The sequence below is a fragment of the Propithecus coquereli genome, unplaced genomic scaffold (assembly GCF_000956105.1).
Source record: "Propithecus coquereli isolate 6110/MARCELLA unplaced genomic scaffold, Pcoq_1.0 Scaffold2, whole genome shotgun sequence".
Classification (NCBI taxonomy): Eukaryota; Metazoa; Chordata; class Mammalia; order Primates; family Indriidae; genus Propithecus; species Propithecus coquereli.
The window spans coordinates 8,919,057-8,942,407 of NW_012144966.1; the positions used below are offsets into that span (position 1 = coordinate 8,919,057).

At 34.1% G+C, this 23,351-nt stretch overlaps 2 protein-coding genes across 4 annotated transcripts in view; both read left to right on the top strand.

Moving 5' to 3' along the window:
• RAD54B (RAD54 homolog B (S. cerevisiae)) overlaps nucleotides 1-23,351 on the top strand; it is a 96,091-nt gene that overhangs the window by 26,539 nt on the left and 46,201 nt on the right. The window contains exon 3 of one of the 3 annotated variants that reach the window (XM_012643569.1): nucleotides 11,674-11,723. The exons of 1 other annotated variant lie outside the window; for it this stretch is intronic. In XM_012643569.1, the coding sequence (XP_012499023.1) occupies nucleotides 11,674-11,723 (50 nt within the window). Of the gene's footprint in view, nucleotides 1-7,135; nucleotides 7,593-11,673; nucleotides 11,724-23,351 lie in introns of those variants that run through there. One more of the 3 variants, XM_012643568.1, reaches the window with a different exon arrangement.
• Nucleotides 7,183-12,388, top strand: FSBP (fibrinogen silencer binding protein). Its single transcript, XM_012643570.1, has 2 exons — nucleotides 7,183-7,592; nucleotides 11,674-12,388. The coding sequence occupies exons 1-2, from the start codon at nucleotides 7,219-7,221 to the stop codon at nucleotides 12,197-12,199; spliced, it is 900 nt and encodes a 299-aa protein (XP_012499024.1). The 5' UTR covers nucleotides 7,183-7,218; the 3' UTR covers nucleotides 12,200-12,388.

The window sequence follows — 23,351 nt, forward strand, 5'->3', positions numbered from 1 at the left end:
TCTCGCTCTTGCTCAGGCTGGTTTCGAACTCCTGAGCTCAAACAATCCGCCCGCCTGGGCCTCCCAGAGAGCTAGGATTACAGGCGTGAGCCACCACGCCCGGCCAGTTGTATGCTAATTTTTTATTGTAAATTCTTGATCATTATTTAGATTTTATGATATTTACAGTTAAAAAAATAGATTTGCATACCCATGTTCTTCTAAATATACTTAAAAGTAGTCTGCTAGTTGAATTGAATTTTAAATTTTTGTTTATATTTGACAGAACTAGTTCATCTTTTTTTATAAGAATTGGTTTGACTTGGAAGCAAAAGCATATCAGTTTCAAATCAGTTTCAAATGTATGTCTGTACAAGTAAATTTATTAAGTGTGTCAACTTGGTATTACTAACATTGAATTCGAAAGAGTATTGTATAAATTAAAAAACAATTCTAAATTTCTCAATATTCATAAACTATTAAATTTTTCTCATAGTTTTTGTAGGTAATTTACACAGCACTTAATTATAATTAAAAATTTCTGTATATTGATTCATGTTAGAAAAATGTATAATATCACTTATTTGTGTTATCAAAATGTTCACTTTGAACAGAATTTCCCCATCAACAGATGAGTGGATAAAGAAAAGTGGTATATATACACAATGGAATATCTGCCTTAAAAAAGGGAGGAAATCTTGTTATTTGCAACAATTGGGATGAACTTGGGTGACATGAAATAGCTGGGCATAAAAATACTAATGTTCTATGATCTCACTTGTATGTGGAATGTAAAAAAGTGAAATTCATAGAAACAGAGAGTAAAGTGGTAGTTACCAGAGGCTGGGGTGTAGGGAGGTTGGGAAGATGGTGGTCAGAGGATACAAAATTTTAGTACAGGAGGAATAAGTTCACGAGATCTATTTATATGTACATCAGAGTGACTATAGTTAACAACAATATATTTTACACTTGAAAATTGCTAAGAGAGTAGATGTTAAGTGTTTTCACCGCAAAAAATTATATGAAGCAATGCATATGTTAAAGAGCTTGATTTAGCTATTTCATTTGTTTTTTTTTTTTTGAGACAGAGTCTCACTCTTGCCCAGGCTAGAGTGCTGTGGCATCAGCCTAGCTCACAGCAACCACAGACTCCTGGGCTCAAGTGATCTTCCTGCCTCAGCCTCCCAAATAGCTGGGACTACAGGTGCTCGCCACCATGCCCAGCTAATTTTTTGTTTCTATTTTTTATTGGCCAGCTAATTTTTTCTATTTTTAGTAGAGATGGTGTCTCACTCTTGGTCAGGCTGGTCTTGAACTCCTGACCTCAAGCAATCCTCCCGCCTCGGCCTCCCAGAGTGCTAGGTTACAGGCATGAGCCACTATGCCTAGCCTGAGTTAGCCATTTCATAATGTAAATATATATGAAAACATATTGTACACCATAGATATATATATAATTTTTACTTGTTAATTTAAAAAGATACAAAAGCAAAAATGTAAATTAACTAGGTCTCTTGTAAATAAGCCCTCCTTTTCCTTGGAGCATCCCATTTTACTTCATACATACGCAATGTGATATGACAGAATATAAATTTCATGTCCATTTTTTGCCTTTGATTACTCAGTGTTTGGCATGCATTCCTTTTGTTTCAAAAAAATCTTGAGTTGGAGTTATGATATTGTGAAATATATATTTGGTCTTTGATCCTGTTTCCTGGATACCAATTCCTAAAATCCTTACAAGCTCCAAAGTGATGTCTTTTGGTATGCTAAGGGATGATTGACGGCCAGCAGCCCCTAGTTAGCTTCAGAATGGGAGCTGATCACTTGAAAGACCGAGGCATGATTAGAGAGTTGGGACTTTCAGTCTCACTCCCCCAACCTCCAGAGAGGGGTTGGGGAGAGAGACTGAAGGTAAAATTGATCACCAATGTCCAGTGATTCAATCAATCACGACTATGTAATGAAGCTTCTATACAAATCCAAAAGGACTGGGTTTGGAGAGCTTCCAGATAGCTTAACACGTGGAGGTTTCTGGAGGGTGGCATGCCTGTGGAGGGCATGGAAGCTTTGCTCTCCTTCCCCCATACCTTGCCCTATGCATCTCTTACATCTTGACTGTTCATTTGTATCCTTTATAATATCCTTTATCATTAACCTTGTAAACATGTTTCCCTGAGTTCTGCGAGCTGCCCTAGCAGATTAATCAAACCTGAAGAGGGTCGTGGAAACTCCACTTGAGGCTGATTGGTCAGAAGTTTAGAGGCCTGGACTTGTGATTGGTGAGGGCAGGCAGTCTTGTGGGACTGGTCTCTCAACCTGTGGGATCTGATAGTATCTGCAGGTAGATAGCATTGAAATTGAATTGGAGGACACCCAGCTGGTGTCTGCTGCAGAATTGATTGCTTACTTGGTATGTTGGGTGAAACCCCTATACATTTGGTCACAGAATTCTTGTGTTGATTGTTTTGAGAGCAGAAGAAAAACAATTTGAATTTTTTCACTCTTAGGCAGTACAATAATTCTTTAGAAAACTTGATGAATAAACCAGCAAGCATTGTCAAAGAACAAAAAAATTATTTCTTTTACCACTTCATAAACTGGCAGTGATTGAAAGCATTTGCACACATATTCCTAATGTTTTTAACAACTACATCCATGACACTTTTCATAGTCTCCTTTAAAAAGTTGAACACAGTATTTTCCACTCAATTCTTTTTTTTTAAACATTAAAAAACTTTAAAATTTACTTTTCGTGGAGACGAGATTTCTCTATGTTGCCGAGGCTGGTCTTGAACTCCTGGCCGTAAGCATTCCTCCTGCTTCAGCTTCTCAAAGTGCTAGGATTATAGGGGTGAGCTACCAGGCCTGGCCATTTTCCACTTAATTTTGCATCAATACCTTCTTTTTAAATTAAAAACTTGTCCATTCTAATTTTTTAAACTGGAAAGATAATATAATTAGGACTGCAATAAATACTTCAAATTAATAATTATAATTTACATAGGGTGTCACTAATTTGTGCTGTCTGCATGAAATATTCAAATAAATATATTACAGTGTTATACCAGTGCATAGAAGAAAAATCATTCAAACTGAATTAGTTTGTTAAGATCTACTACTTTGATGAAGTGTTTATGTGTAATGTCAAAGGAAAATTGCACCAGGCAGGTTAAAGAGGCAAGGGAAGAGTTTATTCGGTACTGTTGCTATAGGGGAGAGATTGAACTCAACTCCCAATGCAACAGGGATTTATAGTCAACTTGTAGGGTGAGAGAGTTAGTGCATGAAAAATTACCTTTGGAACTTGGGTAGGTATTAGGAGTGGGTGGGAAGAGGAACTTGATTAGGTATTAAGGGTGGGGGGATTCAATATAAACTGGCCTCAGCAGACCAAGGACAAGGCCTGGTGGAGAAGAGGGCTCAGAAGAGCCTGACTAATGTTTGGCCAAGGAGGGAGTGCTTGTCAGTAATATTAGAAACAATAGTATTGTCAAATAAAAATTACGGGAGGCCATCGTTTTAGACTGAGCTGCTGCGCTAGGCTCCCGCATATCAGATGAAGCCAAAATAAGAGTCACTCATACTAAATGCCACGTAATCAAACTGAAGCTTTAAGGAAGCAGATCCCAAAACAGACCAGTTTTTCCTGAAAAAAGGAGATTGTAGTTTACCTGCGTTGGAGTAATAGAGAAGTTCCCTTTGCTTTAACTCTCACAAAAAAATAAGCTGAAATAACCTCATATTAACCAGTTTTTTCTTCTATTGTTCTGTTTCCTTGTTTCTACCTTACAAACCCCACTCTTCTTCCACTGCCAAGTGGGAGTTTTCATTCAATTTTGTGGAATGAATTCTGCCCTAAATCATGAATCTCAAATAAAAGCCACTTAAGATTTTTAAACTCAATTTGTTGTAAGTTTATCTTTTGACATTATCATATGTGATGGAAAAATTAAGGTAAAATGTAATCCTAACAAAACAGTAAAATTGTTTTTTAGGGAAAACTATGCTGCCTCAGTTTATAAATTTTGTTTAAATTCATTACAGTTCAATAAAATTTAAAATTCATTTCCTCAGTCTCACTAGCCACATTTAAAATGCTCAATAGCTGCATGTTGCTCATGGCTATTATATTGGATAGGGTTCTAGTACTATTTGGAGTCCATTTTCATATGTATGTATGTATCTGCATTCTCTACAGCATAGATACATTCTGTATCTACAGAAATATTTAACTTTGGGTGGTTATTATTATTATTATTTTTTTTTTGGAGAGAGAGTTTTGCTCTGTCACCCAGGTTGGAGAGCAGCAGTGTGGTCATAGCTCACTGTAGCCCAGAACTCCTGGGCTCAAGTGATCGTCCTGCCTCAGCCTCCCAAGTAGCTGGGACTACAGGTGTGTGCCACCATGCCTGGTTAATTTTTTTTTTTTTTTTGAGAGATGGGTTCTTGCTATGTTGCCCAGGCTGGTCTTGGATGTACTCTGGTTTTAACTAGTCCCCAGCTCATGTGCTTTTAGATTGCTTCCAATACTATGCTTCTACATAAAATGCTTCATTTCGCCTGTGTGCATTTGAGTATTTTCCTAAGATAGACTCTGAGAAGTAACATTACCAAAATTTTAGATTTTTTACTCATAACATTAATAGATACTCCCAGATCACCATACAAAATGCCATTTTACATTCCCTTCAACAGTGCAGAAGTATACTCTTTCCCTTATCCACTCTTGACATTTGCGATCTTAAAAAGTTTTGCCAATCTATGGATGAAAATGATTTTTAGAGTACATTTCCTTGATAATTAAATTGAACTTTTTTTTTAGTATTTCATTTCTTAACACAATACTTTTATTCTGAAAATAACAAAATATCTAGATAAAGTATATATCCTGTGTTCTTGCTTTCCTTGGTTCTCTTTGAATGTTTTAAAAGCTCAAAAAAAAGCTAGAATGACTTTGAATACCTTGTTTTTGGGGTGGGCCAATTTTTAATTTGCATGTCTACGACAAGAGTCATTTGCATTACTATTAGTTTTCTACAATTTACTGTAAAACTACTCAAAAACAGTGAAAGGGGTAGGACTAGTATAGAATCACATTTCCTGGTAGGGTATGCCAGATAACACAACACCTAGAGCATTCCATGGAACGCTTGACAGTCTTTCACTTTTTGTCTACAGATAATACATTTAAAATTTCTAGAACATTGTCTGCCTTGTAAAGAAAATAAAAAAAAAAAATCTCAGGACCCCTTATGCAAAAGGGAAAGCTAAGCCTGAAGGCTGAGTCATGCAACAGCCTCTTCCAAATGAATAGCTATTACGAACATTATGCATTAGCCAGATCCCCAAGGAAAGGTGAAAGGCTTCATGCATTTATGAAAGACTGCCCCCACAGATCATTTGTAAGTAAATTCTTTGCTGGCCTCCCATAGCAAGGACAGTCCAATTGTAACTTTAGGTCTGTAGTCTAAGTCTAGCTCCTAAAACTAAAGTCTCTTTGATTCTACACTGATAATGTCGATTACAAGCTTATCTTCCCAGGTGCAGAGCACAGACAAGAGGGGCTGAATCATTCTTCCACTTACCCAGAGATGTCTGCATAATTGATTCTTCCTTTACTCTCTTTTTCTCTTCAAACATTTACCTTTTCTTATATAAAATGTAGGTTTCCTGAGCATTCACTAAAGTCTCACAAGAATGTAACCGTTTCCCTTACTGCCTACCTGCCCCTCTTCCTACATTGCCCCCCTTTGAGGGAATGTACACATACTAAACCTCCTTAAAACCTCTTTGGAAAAACAGTCACAGATACATCTGTGGCTTGTGTTTTTCTTGGAAGTCCCCTAAAGCTGGCTTAATGAACCTCAGTTGATTGAGATCCTTGCCTTAGTCACACATTTCGGTTGTTGGGCTCATAGTGAGAATTCAATAAATTTAATTTGCATCTCTTTTGTTAAAAGAATGGGGGAAAAAGGCAATTGAGAATTTATAGCATTTCTGTGAAACTGCAGTTCCTTGGATAGAGGCTGTATCTAAATTCACCTTTGATTTCCCTGGGGCTTCCACAGTTCTTGGGGGTGTTTTTATAGGTGTTCAGTAATTGATTGAATTAAACTCTGTTCAAGTATGTTCTAATTTATTCTCCTATTTGGAGAAATGTGTATCATGAAAAAATAGGCTTGCTTTGCTTACGTTATTTATCATATATTTTCAGATGGGGATTAGAAAATATATTGTAAGCATTAAAACTGGTGGCCTTGAAAATGGCTAGACTAGCTGTTTCCTTTCATAGTCCAAATTGTGTGAATATAGCTAAATAAAAATCCTGCTCTATTATAGTAGCAAATGTGATTTTGTTGTGTGGAGTCTTAAGGCATGATTATGCTGTTTCTCACCATGAATAATGATTTTTTTACACATGATAAAGCAGGCTAGCCTATTCACATACATTACAGCTAGAATAATCCATTGCTTTAAAAACATGATTTTGATCTGCTTTTTAGATTTCCTGTTCAACAAAAATTTCTTCTTAAATAACTGAAAAAAATATGCAGGGGCTAATGTAGATTGCAAAATGAAGGAGAAGCTTAGCTTTACTGTGGAGTCTGAGTCTGGGTGTAACCTAACTAGCTAGAGGATATGCAATTCCTGATTGACAGCAGGACCAGCATTATGCAGATTTTGTAAGAGAGAATACTCAGCTCGGAAACAGTGATGAGGGGCTCTGTTAGGAATTACTACATTCACCACTCATATCTTTTAGTTTTCTGTCTACTGGATTTGTAAACAAATAGCACAAAACAGTTCCTCTTTTGTTTTTATTAAAGTGATACTGCAATGCAGTTTCAGTCTATCCACTAGGCATACATATGTGGAAATTCAGTATTTTCACTAAATTAGCTAATTTTTAGCTGTGTTCCATGCTTATCTCTATACCTTTGTGTATTAAATCCTATCTCGAGCTGCTTCCTTTATACACAAGTGTGTTTTGCTTGTACCTTCCTGTCTTCTTCAGTGCGAAGCTTTATGTAGGTCAGGCTTGGCTTAAGCAGATTTCCTGAACCTGCGTCAGCTTAAGCTGGAGGAATTTTAATAAACCCTCCCCTGTAGGCGTGGGCCTAAATGAGGCTAGCCTAGTTAAGCCTGATCTTTTTTCTGTTTGTGAAAAGAGCTGGGCAGAGCTGAAGGCTGCTTGGTGGTTTTTAAAACTGCCTACTTAATTTGAAAACAACAATGGTAGGAAAGGCTAGATCTTCCAATTTTACCTTATCTGAAAAGCTTGATTTGCTAAAGCTTGTGAAGCCATATGTGAAAATTCTCGAAGAACACACTAATAAACATTCAGTAATAGTGGAAAAGAATAGGTGTTGGGATATCATAGCAGTTAACTATAATGCAATTGGAGTAGACCGCCCTTCTCGAACAGCGCAGGGCCTACGCACCCTTTACAAAAGGCTCAAAGAATATGCCAAACAGGAGCTATTGCAACAAAAAGAGACCCAATCAGATTTTAAAAGCAATATTTCTGAGCCAACCAAGAAAGTTATGGAGATGATACCCCAGATTTCCAGTTTTTGCCTGGTAAGAGACAGGAACCACATACAAAGGTAAGCTTTATTTTATTTTGTTGTGGAAAATTATGGCGCCTCCTATCTATTGAGCTTTGGCTTAGTTGTGATAGAGATATGCATAGTAAGCATCCCCACAAGGGGAGCAATGAATAGTGTCTTTGTTTTGCATTCTTAAAAAAAAAGTGAGGCTATAAGGAATTTTTCTGCTGCATTTGATTTAAGCTACTTTTTTTTTTTACTATCTTCCCCTCCCCCTTCCCTCCTGTAGTTTCTAAAAGTAAAGGTTAGGGAGGAATAAATGGCATGAAATTTGTGACATCACTTCATAAACTTTTTAAGCTTTAAAATTAAATTATTTAATTAGTTTCTGAGAGCTACCTTTTTCTTATTTAAGATTACATTTCATTGGAATTTTTGATTTTATATAACATTTATATAAAGTTAGCAGTCTCCAGAGAAATGGAATCTTTGCTTTTTTATGAACTGTCAGTGTCTGCACTGAATTGTCACTGTCTACACTTACTGAGCATGCACTGAACTAACAAATAGAAGGAAAATCAATTAGTAAACATTAATTACATGATTGTGTATATGAAAACAATTTAAATTATTTTCTAGAACATTTAAAATAAGTTGAACACAACTAAAGGGAGTTAATGCTTAAATAGGAATTCAGATTATTTAATAAAATTAAAAGTTTTTGTTGTTGTTTTTATTTATTAATGTTCTAGTTTCACTTTGATCTTGGGCCATACAGGAAAGAGTAAGCTTTCTCTTACTGCTTTGCAAGGATATGAAACTCTGAATTTTAATAAACCCATAAGGGCAACTGGGCTCTTTTAGGGTCAGACACAATTTTTTGGTTAAATTTGTGCTCTGTATAACTGCTTGCTTGGAAATCTTCGAAACTATTATCTTGCCACTAATTCAAATTATAACCCCTGGCAAAAGATAAAAATGGCAGCTACATTCTTCTGAACCATTTAGGGTGATTTAACCAAATTATAAACTCCTTGTTAAGGGGCTTTTCAAACAAAGCTTTATACAGTATGCTTTTCTATTGCTCGATATATAAACAAATTATTGATCACCTGTGAAATCCCTTTGAAATTTGGAAAGAAGCAGAGAGAAAATTTTTTAGCCAAGTATATCTGTTATTTTGGTAATCTGTCTTCTTGCCATATACTGCTTATTTCTACTTGATTGTACAGTAAAAAAAAAAAATACCACTAGTGGGAATCCAGGACATTGGATACACAGTGGATTAATTCTTGGGGCCACTAGTTAAAATGCTCACTGTAATGACAAATGATGAAATCCCAATATCCTGGATATTAAAAAAAACTCCACAGTAAAATTGTTATATGTCATGCTACTTATTCAGAATTTTCTCCCTCTAAAACCATGGAGAAAAGTGTTTTTTGCATTACAGGTATAAAACTATACCTTTTAGGTATTAAGTGTAGTTTTTTTATAATTGAAAAACTACACATAGAAACTGTAATTTTAGTTGCATATTTTAAAAATGCAGTGAGTATAGAAGAGAAGCAATAAATAAATATACAAATATGTTTACATTTTTATCATTTGTATGCATATACATACAATATACATATACACAAAGTCTTTTGGGACACCAAAATTTTTCTGATAAAAATGAGTTAATTGATTTATGCCTTACTATACCACTTTTTAAATGATACCAATGTTTTAGATTTTTAAAGGGAAGTATGTAAGAAACATGCCATTTAAATTCTTATGTTAGCGTGTTTACACTGCCATTTTCTATATATTATTCATTCAATATATTTATGTATTTAATGTGCTTCTACTTATTTGAATGACATCATCTTGAATCAATATCTTGAAAGTTTATAATTATTCTATAATCTTAATTATGCTTCTACATAACATGCCTGCTAATTTCAGCAAACTTTCCCTTAATAAGGAAAATATTACTGTTTGTATTATTTAATATATTTAAAAATATATACCTATTTTGTAAGGCTATTTATTTCTACAACTCACATTGATTTGTGTCTTTATTTTTGCCCCTCCCTAGTATCAGATTATACTTTTTTTTTTTTTTTTTTTTGGCAAGGCCAAGGCTAAGAAGATATACTTTTTGTTTTTGTCAACTGTTTGATCCTCAAAGTTCAAACTTATAAATTTTAGAAGTTTGTCTTTATTGATCATTTTTGTCATCTTCTCTAAAGCTTATTTTTTTTAAATTTCGTTATGCCTTACTTGAAATGTTTTAACTAAAATGTAATGGAATAGTCCAGATATAAGGCATATTTTTAATTACTTGAGAATATAATGTCTATGTTTATATTCTATTATACATACTAATTTGGAATAGTAATTGAGTGGATTTTTAAAAACTTAATTTTCACATGTAGTTCTAACCTTTTCCATTCCACGTTTTAGCAGAGATATTAATAGAAGCAGGTCTTGCTAATTTGAATTACATTTATAATCCATTGTTTTTAGAAATCATAAAATGACAAAAAAAGACAACAAAAATGAAGGAATTTATATAATCCATAAATAAATTTTTATGATATACAATATATGTATTAGTTTCATTTTATCTCTGAAATAAATATCTGCTATTTCTGGCAATTTAATGCCATTAGCAAATGACTTATGGAGAGTTTTAATTTTTTTCCATACATTCTACTTGAACTTGTTCCAGCATTTTAATCATCTATATAGGATGTATTTTTTTAAAACTATGTTACTTACTTATTTGTAAAATGTCCCCTAAATAATGTTAAATACTTCCATTAATGTTCCAATAATCTTTCCCCTCTAAAACTTTTAAGTTAGATGCATAATTTAAAAAAAACTCAAGAAACAAGATTATATATTCTTCATGCTATACATGAAATTATTTTTAAAAAACAGCTTCATAGTATATATGAAATTATTTTTGAAACAGAATTTTCAAGTGTGTTGTATTTATAATGTCATAACAAATATTATTTCAAGGTTTAAATTATGCTAAAATTGTAGTTGTCTCTACTAAGAAGCCATATCTTATGGAAATTATGTGTAAATTTGATAAACCTTCAATATATCTATAGGCCATTTAAAAACATTTCATTAAAAATCATGTCATTTGTTCATTTATTTAATCATTCAACATATAACAAACACCTAGTAGGTTTCAGTTACAGAATTATGCTAGGTACTGGGTATATAGTGGTAGAGAAACCCTTGCTTTTGTGAAATTTACCTGACCAATGGTTGAAAGACATAAAGAGAGCAACTGAGTCACATGGTTCAGGGTAAGTGTAAAGAGTAAATGCCATTGTATTTGAAATAGGATAGTTAGAATAATACCCTATAGTTGGGCATACCCCAAAGCCATACACAATCTTTTTTTATTTTTTGGGCAAATGCAGAAATCATCAATACCTCCCATAGATGGCCTTCCACTGTCTTTCTAGAAGACATGGGACTTGGTCGTTTTTAGATCAGTCCAGGAGAGCAGAAGGAGGAGTTCTGGGGCTAAGGTATGAATATAACAAGGCTGAAAATGCATTAAATGGCACTTTACACCACTGGAGAACCACAGAGTTGTAGGGACAATTGGTTTTTCTTTGACAGCATTAAAAATGGCTTTTCTTTTTTATTTACTTCATTGACTTTGTATAATATTTGTAGTTTCCTGCCCTTTTAAAAGCCCAGTTTTGGCCAACATGGTGGCTCACGCCTGTAATCCTAGCACTTTCGAAGGCCCAGGTGGGAGGAGTGCTTGAGCCCAGGAGATTGAGGCTGCAGTGAACTGTGATCACACCACCGTATTCCAGCCTGGACAACAGAGTGAGACCCTGCCTCAAAAAAAAAAAAAAAAAAAAAAGCAACCCAATTTTAAAGTTAAGGATGTGGGGGTGGGGCGCGGGGGAAACCTGTATATATATATTATTTAAATTCCCATTTTAGTCACTTTCATTTGTTGTTCCAAGTGTTAACATTTTTTCATTTCATGACTTTCTTTATAGTTTTAAAAGCTTTATAATTTAATGTATATTAAATATGAAATTATACTATAAATATACTCTTGTCTTCATTTGATTTACATTTTATAATGCTTTTTTGTGTGCTATAGTGCAAACTTGGATGAGGAGGCACAGGCTGGTACCAGTTCACTACAGGTAATGTTGGATCACCATCCTGTTGCTATTACAGTGGAGGTGAAGCAAGAAGAAGACATTAAACCACCTCCTCCACTGGTTTTAAATTCTCAACAGAGTGATATTTTAGAGCAAAGAGAAGAACATGAATTAGTACATGTTATGGAAAGATCCTTGTCGCCTTCACTTTCCTCTGTTGATATGAGAATGACATCGTCTCCATCTTCTATTCCAAGGAGAGATGATTTTTTTCGCCATGAGAATGGAGAACACTTTAGGTCATTACTAGGGTATGATCCTCAGATCCTGCAAATGTTGAAAGAGGAGCATCAGATAATTTTAGAAAATCAAAAAAACTTTGGATTGTATGTTCAGGAGAAGAGGGATGGATTGAAAAGAAGGCAGCAGCTAGAGGAAGAGCTACTAAGAGCAAAAATTGAAGTGGAGAAGCTGAAAGCAATTTGCTTACGGCATGATCTACCTGAATATAATAGTCTGTAAGATTTTTTTTCAATCTTACAATTTGATAATTTTAATTTTGGCCAAATTTCTTTAATTTTGGAATATCCTAAAGCAAAATACATATTCTTGAAAAATGTTATTAATCTCTACAATAGAAAGACTTTTAAAACATGATTTTCTAATTATTTAATTTTCTTTTGAGACATTAAAATTTACTGATCGGTTGGCATGGTTATATTTTTCATTGTTTTCTCCTGTTTTTCTTCTAAGAAGTTTAATAGTTGGCCTTACAAAAGATGTTTTATTTTGATCATTAAAATGTATACAAATAGGTATACAAACATACGTATTTCAATGTTCTGAGTCTTTAACATTTTTAGTTAGAACTTTTAAAGCTGTAGTTAAAGGTTATTAAGTCAGTTTAGTTTAGAAGCTATGCTCCTAATAACAGAAGCTTGTCTGTATGTCATTGGTTTTTATGCTTTCATCTTTTGAAGGAGTAAGTCCTAGGATTTTAGAGATAGAAGATATTTGAAGAACAATTTTTTCTACCTCTTCAATTTAGAGGTAGTGAAACTGAGGTCCAGGGAGAACTTAATGACTTAATTAAGGTAACAAAGCTATTTATAGACAGAGTAAGGACTAGCACTCAGTTCTTCTTTGTGTAATTTCCCCCCTTGCTATTCCATAGAAGTAAAAATCCGCTAAAATATTCTCCAGATTTAAATATTAGAAGCATTTATTTCATTAAAACTGCTTTTAAAGATTGTTAGGTTATAAAATCAGGGGAATTGTATTAATTACTCCTATTCCACCTCTATTTTTTGGTCTGGCAAAGTATGATAAAGTATTCTATTGAAGCTATTATATATTTTGGCTGTGTGATTTAATGTCATAATTCATTTTAAATGTCTTTTTCTGAAAAACGTTTTTTCATAGTAAAAATCAGAATGAACAAAATTAAGATTTTACTTAAAAATAGCAAAGAAATCATATGTTTATAATTTATGATATAATCTATAGTCTATTTTATAAATATTATTTTAGTTTTTGTGGAAATTAAAACCTTGATTCTTAAAGCATACATATTGAATTTATGTTAAATCTTTAATATGTATATTACTTAAGGATTTCTATTATATTTTTGGCTGTGGTTGTTTTGAGAAAGGATTTCTAAGCCAAGTTTTAGAATGGTGTAGGTAGAATTTCAGCAGTATATGGGAGAAGGGGTGTTCGAAGTCAGAGTGAGCAGCTGGCAAAAAGACATAGAGAATGGGAAAAAGTGGATCAGGGCACGTAAGCACAAATGCAGTGCTAAGCCAGTGATTTTAAGTGAGTGTAGAGAGAGCCAGTTTGAGCTGTGGTAACCTGGACTAGGAAGGACATCTCCCTGGACTAAATGGGGTAGCTGTTGTTTAGTTGCAGCAGAATTTTTACATGCAGGAATAAGCCAGAAATCTGCATTTTGTTATGTGAAGTTTTCTAATTTTAAAATATTTGCAAATAATTCTAAATGCTTTTAAAACAATATACAGACAACATGTGAGTGGGCCTCATTGAGCCATTGGGCTTCCAGTTTGTGGCCTTTGGAGTAGAGCAATGGTTTTTCGAGTGTGGGCCTGATCAGCAGCAGCAGCATCTCTTGAGACTGAATCAGAAACTCTGGGGGTGGGGTCTGGCAATCTGTCTCAATAAGCTCTCTCTCTAGAGGTTCTGACACAAGCTAAAGTTTGAGAACCAGTGAAAGAGAGTATTTTGGAATAAGTCCTGGTGCCTAAATCATATTAGATTGTTCAAAATTTTTGTCGAAGAGTGGTTGAAGGTTAACTGGGGGATATCAATTTGGGTAGTGGTTGCTGCCAGATTTTGGATTACATTAAATACAATTTTTAAGGCATCAGATTTAACTGAATGTACAATGAGAAGCCTTTGAAGGCTTTGGGTTAGGGGAATGATGTGATTAGAGCTGCGATTTAGGAAAAGTGACAGGGATAGGCATTGTAATGAGAGGAAATTAAATCAGAAAATTAGGTTAGGGCTGTAGAAATAGAAAAAATAAACATGAAATGAACTCTCAATGGTGCTATTTTAGCATCTTGACTCCTTAACTTCAAAAAGAAGGCATTTTATACCTGAGATTAGAGTTAGATTTTTTGTTATAAAAGTGTCTTGAATATATAATTTGATATATCCTTTTGGCAATTTTTATCATCTTTCTTCTATGACTTTTCTTTGCATCTAATAATTCTTATAAGTCTAATTTAAGGTAATGTTTTTACAATATAATTCTAGTAAATACATCTTTGTAATAGTAAGCTTTATTTTTTGAAATCATTGAAAGCAAATTACTAAATGAAATGTAATTCATATCGCAGTTGCAGCATGCTACCAAGAATTGATAATGAATTTTCAATTTGAATGTCGACTTTGTATACCGAATCAGTTTTCCCAAATGTGTTCTGTGGAACTGGACCTGTGAGATGTTTCTAGAAAAGAGAACTGTGTTCAAAAATGCAACATGCACCTTTTTTGGTGGTTAGGTTCTAAAATTAGTGTGGAAGGTAAAAATTATATATATACAAAATTGCCCTTGAAAATTCCTTTGCTGCCCATAAAATAGCATAAACATAATCTGCTACAGTCACATTTTTCTCCAGCATTGTTCGAGATTGCTATTTTCTTTAGTTGTGTCAGGTGACACAATTCATTAGCATTTAGTGGCTTTGTAGAATAAGAAACCTATTTTCACTTTTTTTTTTTGAGAAGGAAAGATAAGTTTATTAATTTGCTGGCAAATGAGGAGGTTGGCAGACGCCTGTCTCAAAGTACCAACGTCTTATTTTCACATATATTTAAACATCAGAATTATACTCCTTGCAGTGAGTTTACTGCAGCAATTTTTGTGAGTCTTGTGTAATTTTAATTTGCAGAAGTTTAAATGCATATAATTCTGTGCCATTGTCAAACCACCTCTCCCATATAATCATGATTAGCATAGTACAATTTATGAGAATCCTATATAAAGAAATTTTTGGAGGCTATTTATTATCTTGCAGAATATCTTAGGGAAATTCAGAGCTAAATCCTTTTTGGTATTGGACTTGAGTTTGGGGACTACTTACCAAGTAATATTAGCAGTTTTTGCTGAGGACAAGTTTCACAAAGGGGAATGTATAGGGGGAAATTTTGCTAGTACCAACAGAATATAAAGTTGGCCTTCTATCTGCAGGTTCCACCTTTGAGGAGTCAGCCAACTGCAGATTGAAAATATTTGCGGGGGAAAATTAAATAACTATACATCAATAAAAATAATACTCATTTAAAAATACAATATAACAACTATTTACATAACTTTACCTTGTATTAGGTATTGTAAGTAATCTAGAGATAATTTAAAGTATACGGGATGTGCATAGGTTACATGCAAATACTATATACCATTTTATATAAGGGACTTGAGTATCTGTGGATTTTGCTGTCTGTGGGGGTGTGTGTCCTGGGACCAATCCCCTTGGGATACTGAGGGATGACTATACCCTGAAGCCACCAGATATCCTACATACCCTAGAGAACTCTTTGGAGCCATGAGCTTTTCCTATAAAATGTAATTCTGGGAAAACATGGAGAAGAGTGATTTTATTTTTAAAATGTAGACTTGATTCTATAGAAATATATTAAATTTGAAAAATGTACTAAGTCAAAAGATTATTTCATCCAATACATTAGTAATTTAGATAGTGGATAGATTATTTTTACCACCTCCTTATGTTTCCCTTATCCATGTGAATTTAAATGGATAAGTTGTTACAAGTTAAGTATTATAACTTTCTAAAGGTATGATTTATAATGGCATTCTGAGAAAAGTTAATGAAACTCATTTCTAACAAATGCCAGATTTAAAATAGTCAAATCAAGTACTTTTTTTGTATGATGAGACATCAACTTGGTGTTATTTCATTTTTGAAGAAGTCGCTCTACCCTGTTCTATTTTTACTTATGTGAAAATGCTTAAAATATGAGTTATTTTCCATGTGCCTTGAGAGTAATGTCAAATTTTCAATAGACATGTTTATATAACTTAAAGTGTAATAAATTGTATTTAATATATACTGTAGATGATGATGGTTAAATGCTTTGTTCATACATGTTCTTTTAAATGTAAGATAATACATTGTACTGATCTGTATACTTCTTTTGTGTGCCATAAGACAAAGAATTCAGTACTATAGAGGTAGAATTTTTTGATGAAGCATGATTGAAATAAATTTGTTTAGATGATTATGTTATAATATATGCCAAATGTGCCATATCTAAATATCATAATTCACTTTTTTCAAATGTTAAGATCCACAAATTCTCAAAATCAAATATTTGATGAATTTGATTATAAATAATAATTAGATGAATTAAAATTGTCACATACTTCACAACTACAAAAGAGTAAGTTCTTAAAATGTACAAGTTAATTAAACATTAATAGTTATACTAAATCTGTATGATTTTGAGAAATTGTTCAATATATTTTATATATCATTTAAATTGTTTGATTAAAAGTAGTAGTTATAATTTGAATACAGATTATTTTTAGTTTTCAATTACTTTGTAAATAGCAGAAAGCAAAATAAATGAATAAATGAAAATAAAAATCCACTTTTGTCAGCCCGAACAATTTAACTAAAATGGAATTACACCGTTGTATTAGGTCTTTTGTGTTTTAAAATTATGTGTGAACTTACCTCTGTTACAAAGATTTTCTTCCCTAACATTTTATTAAGACACCTTTTAAACATACAGAAATAGTTGAAAGAATTTTGTAGTTAAGTATTCATATGCCTACTACTTAGATTCTGCAATTAATGTTTTACTATATTTGCTTTATCACATATTTATCCATCTGTCCATGCAACAATTCATTTTTTAAGACAAATGTTATTTTAAAACAAATTGTAGAATTAGAAGAATTTACCCCTAAACACTTCAGCATGAATATTATTAACTAGAATTCAATATTTGTGCCTGTGTGTTTTTTTAGGTAAAATCTACATACAGTGAAATACGCACATCTTAAATGTATCATTTGATGAGTTTTGATAACTGATTACACCTGTGTAGGTCAAATCTCTATCAGGATTTGAAACATTGGCTGGGTGTTGTGGCTCATGCCTGTAATCTGGCACTTTGGGAGGCTGAGGCAGGAGGATTGCTTGAGGCTAGGAGTTTGAGACCTGCCTGAGCCACACAGAGTCTCCGTCTCTACAAAAAAATAGAAAAATTAGCTAGGTGTGGTGGCTGAGGCCTGTAATTCCAGTTACTTTGGAGGCTCAGGCAGGAGGATCACTTGAGCCCAGTTAGAGGTTGCAGCTAGCTATGATGATGCCACTGTACTTTAGCTCAGGCAACACAGTGAGACTCTGTCTCAAAAAAAAAAAAAAAAGATTTGGAACATTATCATCAACTCAGAAAATTCCCTCCTGCCCCTTCCTAATAATCTCTTAACATCTCAAACATCGTTCTAATTTTTAAAAAACCATAGATGAGTTTTGCCTGTTCTAGACTTTCATATAATTGGAATACAGTATGTATACTTTCTATTTTTTCATCCATTTTAATGTTTTTAATATTCATCTGTGTTCATCCTCTAATCAGTAGTTTATTGCTTTTTGTTGCTGAGTAGTATTCCATTATAAATATACCATAGTTTGTTTATCTGTTATCTTTTCATGGCTTCTGGGCAATTTTCATATTTGGGCTATTGTGTATAAAGATTCTATGAATATTCTTGTACAAGTTTTTTGTGGGCATAATACTAGAGAACCATATATACTTAACCTTTAAGAAACTGCCAGACCTTTTTCTAAAGTGATTGTATGATTTTACACTTCCATCAACAGTGTATGAGGGTTTTTTTTCCCACAATAAAGCTTTGCATGTTCAATGATTGGAATGTCAGAATTGAAATTGATGAATAACTTTTCTAATATTTAAGTGAATTCAAAATGCTGGGCAGGTAATTTACGTATCTGGGAGTATTGTAGTTTATTTAATTTTTCCCCCCATTTTTAGCACTTACCATAACATATATGCTCTTAAATGAAATATTGAAGAAACATGATGAAATGTATAGTCGCTGTCATGCTTCTAAAGTATAATTCAGAAAGTGATCTTTAATGCAAAGAAATATCTCTTAGTTTTATTTCATACATAATAATATTTGTACTTGGTTGACATTCAATCTCTTATTAGGTAAAGAAAACTATGGATGATTATCGTGTTTGAAGGGATTTGTATATTGTTTGTATATTTTTTAGTGTAATAACAACTACTTCAATCTTAAATTTATATTGCAGTTATATGTTAATGCATATTAAAAGTTTTGCTGGGTTTTGTGATTTTAAAACTCAGCAGATAAATCTGTAAGAGTATTTACATTCTTTATTCAATTTGATAATATGGTACGTTTTAAATTTTATTTGTGCCATTGAAAACAATGTGTGTATTTGTATTTATACAAAAAAATATTAAAGGCCTGGGTTTATGGGATGTCCATTTAAGTCATCCCACCCTGGAGTGGCCATGCTTAGGACTCATTCATTAAGATGATAATGCTCATTGTTAATATCAAATTACATTTTTTCCGTATTTCTCTTTTATGAAAGCATAGTTTTAAGCATCCTTCTGTTGTGAATCTTCCTGGTAGGCCTTCAAGTCTCTTGTTTATGCAGACCATTTTTAGGAATTGATTTCACAAGTACATTACAGGGCCAAGGGGGAAATAGATCAGAACCAAGTTTAGAAACAAAAAATTACAGGCCTGGGGCGGTGGCTCATGCCTGTAATCCTAGCACTCTGGGAGGCCAAGGTGGGGAGGATTGCTTGAGGTCAGGACTTTGAGACAAGCCTGAGCAAGAAGAGTGAGACCGTCTCTACTAAAAACAGAAAAAATTAGCCAGGTGTGGTGGCGCATGCCTGTAGTCCCACCTACTTAGGAGGCTGAGGCAGTATCACTTGAGCTCAGGATTTTTTTTTTTTTTTTTTTTTGAGACAGAGTCTCACTGTATTGCCTGGGCTAGAGTGAGTGCCGTGGCGTTAGCCTAGCTTACAGCAACCTCAAACTCCTGGGCTCAAGAGATCCTCCTGCCTCAGCCTCCTGAGTAGCTGAGACTACAGGCATGTGCCACCATGCCCGGCTAATTTTTTCTATATATTTTTAGTTGTCCAATTAATTTCTTTCTAATTTTGGTAGAGATGGGGTCTGCTCTTGCTCAGGCTGATCTCGAACTCCTGGAGCTCAGGATTTTGAGATTGCTGTGAGCTAGGCTGACACCACGGCACTCTAGCCTGGGCAATGGAGTAAGGCTCTGTTTCAAAAAATAAAATGAAACAAAATATTACAGTTAGAGTGGAATTGTTAGGGGTGGTTATTCTGGCACATAACAAGTTAGTCAATATGTTGTGTAACACAAGTTGTCTAGATATAGAAGGTTATGTTCCATGATCCCATGTTCCTAATGATTTTGATTCTACTTTTTAGAATAATTTACCCTCTTCCTTCCCTGCCCTATGGCCTGCATAATTTTTAAAATGAGACTAAATGGAAAGTGACAAGGACAAAATGGTGATGATGGTAGTAAACATTTAGGCAGCACTTACTATGTGGCAAGTATTATTCTAAGTGTTTTACATACTTTTGTTAATCTATGCTCATAGTAGGTCTATGAGGTAGGTGTTAGTATTACATTCATCTTATAGATTCATAAACTGGCACAAAGGGGTTAAGTAACTTGTTCAGGGTCACAGAACTAGTAAGTGGCAGACTCAAGATTCAAACCCAGCCCATCTGGCATCATAGTTATGCCATTCTGCAAAAGAAAAGGATATTATCTAAATCTTGGAATCTTATGGTATTTCAAAGTAAATTACAAGTAATTTCTGAATTCTCAGAAGTATTGTCTTGTTCATATTTTTCCTGGGGGCAGGGAAGGCAGCAGGGAGGGTTTTGGACATAACAGTCATTCCTTTAGACCCTGGGAATACAACAGAGTATTTGACTCTAGGATGTTTTTCCCAGCCATTTTGGCGAAGACATTTTTTTTACCCCCACTTTGGGGCAATCTTGAACTATTTGAGGGGGAATTACACTTTTCTCTTGGATAACTAATAAAAAACACAGGAACAACTTGTGAAAATGCAGAAAGATATTGTCAGTCTTTTATTCAATGCACAGTGCTTGCTACTGGTAGATTAATACAAAAAGGAAACTAATTAAAATTGGCTAAAGTTGCACACTGCAAAACTTTGGAGTTAAGAAACTTTTCAAAGCATCTTTTTTGTTAATGCTAAAAACCTCAAAACTTTATCTGAGAAAATCAAGCTTGGTAAGACAAAAATAACACATGACCAACAGCTACCAATTTAAGAACTGGTAAATTTTCTTGACTAAATGATGCATCAATACAATCTTAACATTCACATATGTGAAATTTGGCTCAGCAAAACTGCATTTGGTAGAAATTATGGTTATAAAAGAACTCAATGGTAAAAGTTATAATCAGTAAACATGATACATGAAAAGTGGCTGAGTCAAATTTTTGTTACAAAGTTTAATTGGAAAATAATAGGTCCCCTGAAGGTAACAAGTTTTTAAAATGAAAATAAAAATGGACAATAATGGAAATGAATTTTGAGATAATTCTATTTTAATTAAATATTTTCATAAATAAGTCAAAGTGTACCTAGAGTCAATATAGCAGTTTTGAAAGTATCTGTTGCTTTGGGAATATGGTGATGAACAAAATCAAAATAGACCCCTCCTCAAAACTTTATAGTTTAGTGGAGAAGGCTGACATTAAATAATTTATTACATAACTAATTGTTGAGATATTGCTGAGGTAATAGGGCAACTTGATCTGATTTGGCAATCAGGGAAGTTTAAGCTATACAGAGGAGAAGAAATTAATTTAGATAAGTGAGTTGGAGGAAGATAGGTAAAAGTCCTTATGGCTGGAAGTAGCATGCTTCCTTCAAGATAATTAATGGATTTTAACTAAGAGGGATATATGATCAGATTTACATTTAAAAGTAGATAACTATAATAAATTTGGGAAATGGTTTTAGGGAATAGAGAAGGCAAGAAAAGATCTCAGTAGATCTGTTGGGAAGTTCTTGCAATAGTACAGAAATCCAGATCAGAGATTTAAAAAAAAGTGGAGGCAATGGAGAAGGCAAAAATAATACATAGCTTTGAGAACCTTGCTGGGGGCAGAATTGTCTGGATTTTGTGGTTGATTGGCTGTGAGACTGAAAAAAATGGAAAATGTCAAGGATGATTTCCGGTTTTCTGGCTTGAATAAGTATGGGACATGGGAAGATAAAAGGAGCAATTTTTGGAGATAAGTGGACATGATAAGTTTGAGATTTTTATGAGACATTCATGTAGCCATGTCTAGGAGGCAATTGGATATACAGATACATGGATCTGGAGTTGTAATCTGAGCTAGAGAAAAAAACTAGTTGTTAGTATCTGCATAGCATTGAAGACATGGGAGTGGATGAGCTAATTGAAGAGGAGTGGTGCACAGTGAGAGAAGAGGGCCTAGAACTCGATTCTGAAGAACTCCAGTAAATATTAATAAAAGGTAGATGAAATAAAAACTGGCAAAAATGTCTAAGAAGAAGCAACCAAAGAAGTGAGAGGAAAATTTGAAGGGTATTAGAGAAACTACAAATAAGAGTTTAGTATTTCAAAGAGGAAGTAAAGTGGTCAACATTGTCCAATGCTTTTGAGAAATTAGAACTAAAAAATAACCTGTGGATTTATTGACAAAGAGCTCCTGGTGACCTTTAGCAAGGGCAGTTTTTGTTTTTTTTTTTGAGACAGAGTCTCACTCTTGTCCAGGCTAGAGTGCCGTGGCATCAGGCTAGCTCATAGCAACCTCAAACTCTCAGGCTCAAGCAATCATCCTGCCTCAGCCTCCCAAGTAGCTGGGACTACAGGCATGAGCCACCATGCCCGGCTAAATTTTTTTTTTCTATATATTTTTAGCTGTCCAATTAATTTCTTTCTATTTTTGGTAGAGACGGGATCTCGCTGTTGCTCACACTGGTCTCAAACTCCTGAGCTCAAACGATCTACCTGCCTTGGCCTCCCAGAGTGCTAGGATTACAGGCGTGAGCCACCGCACCCGGCCTAGCAAGGGCAGTTTTGGGGAAAGACTGTATTGGAAGCCAGATTAGAGTAGCTGAGGAGTGACTGGGAATTTGAAGAAGCAGAGGCAGTGACTGGGGTGTTTGGGTACTTGAAGTGGAGACAGTGGGGGTAGACAACTTTTTCTGGTATTAAAACTTCCCTTTTTCTGCATGTGTTTCTTCCTGAAACATAACACATCACAGAATAATCTTGACCTGATTTTTCCATGCTATATAGCCTTTTCCATGGTTTATTGTAGGGAAAGGAATTTATCAGGTAGGAAGAGTGACCTTGTTAAAAGTTCTTTATTGCTCCTAAAACGATGCAGTAATTCCCCCTACACTTCCATATTTCTTAAAAAAAAAAACAAAGAATCAGGTTTTGTTTGGCCCTTTTACTAAAGCATATTGATTTATTGATTTAGAGTACAGTCATGTGTCACTTAACAATGGGCATAGATTCTGAGAAACGTGTCTCTAGGCGATTTTGTTGTGTGAGTGAACATCATGCAGTGAACTTACACAAACCTACATGGCATAGCCTACTAGACACCTAGGCTATATGGTATAGCCTATTGCTCCTTGGCTACAAACCTGTGTAGCTTGTTACTGTACTGAATACCATAGGCCATTGTAACACAATGATATTTGTGTATCTAAATATAGAAAAGGTACAGTAAAAATATGGCATTAAAATCTTATGGAACCATCATCGTATATGTAGTCTGTGGTTGACCAAAATGTCATTATTTGGTGCATGACTGTATAGTAAAGTGTTTAATAATTTCCAGTAAATGAGTGGGCTTATTTCAACCTGGCTCATTCTAATCTGTTAAATGCTACATGTTGCCAAAATGTCTTTTCTTTTTTTTTTTTTTTGGTGGGAGGCAGGTGGTGAGAGGAATAGAAAGGGGTGTTTAAATGACCTGGGTTTGTTTTAAATTTTACAACAGCTTAGTTGTAAAAAAAAATCTTAGGCCGCGCGTGGTGGCTCATGCCTGTAATC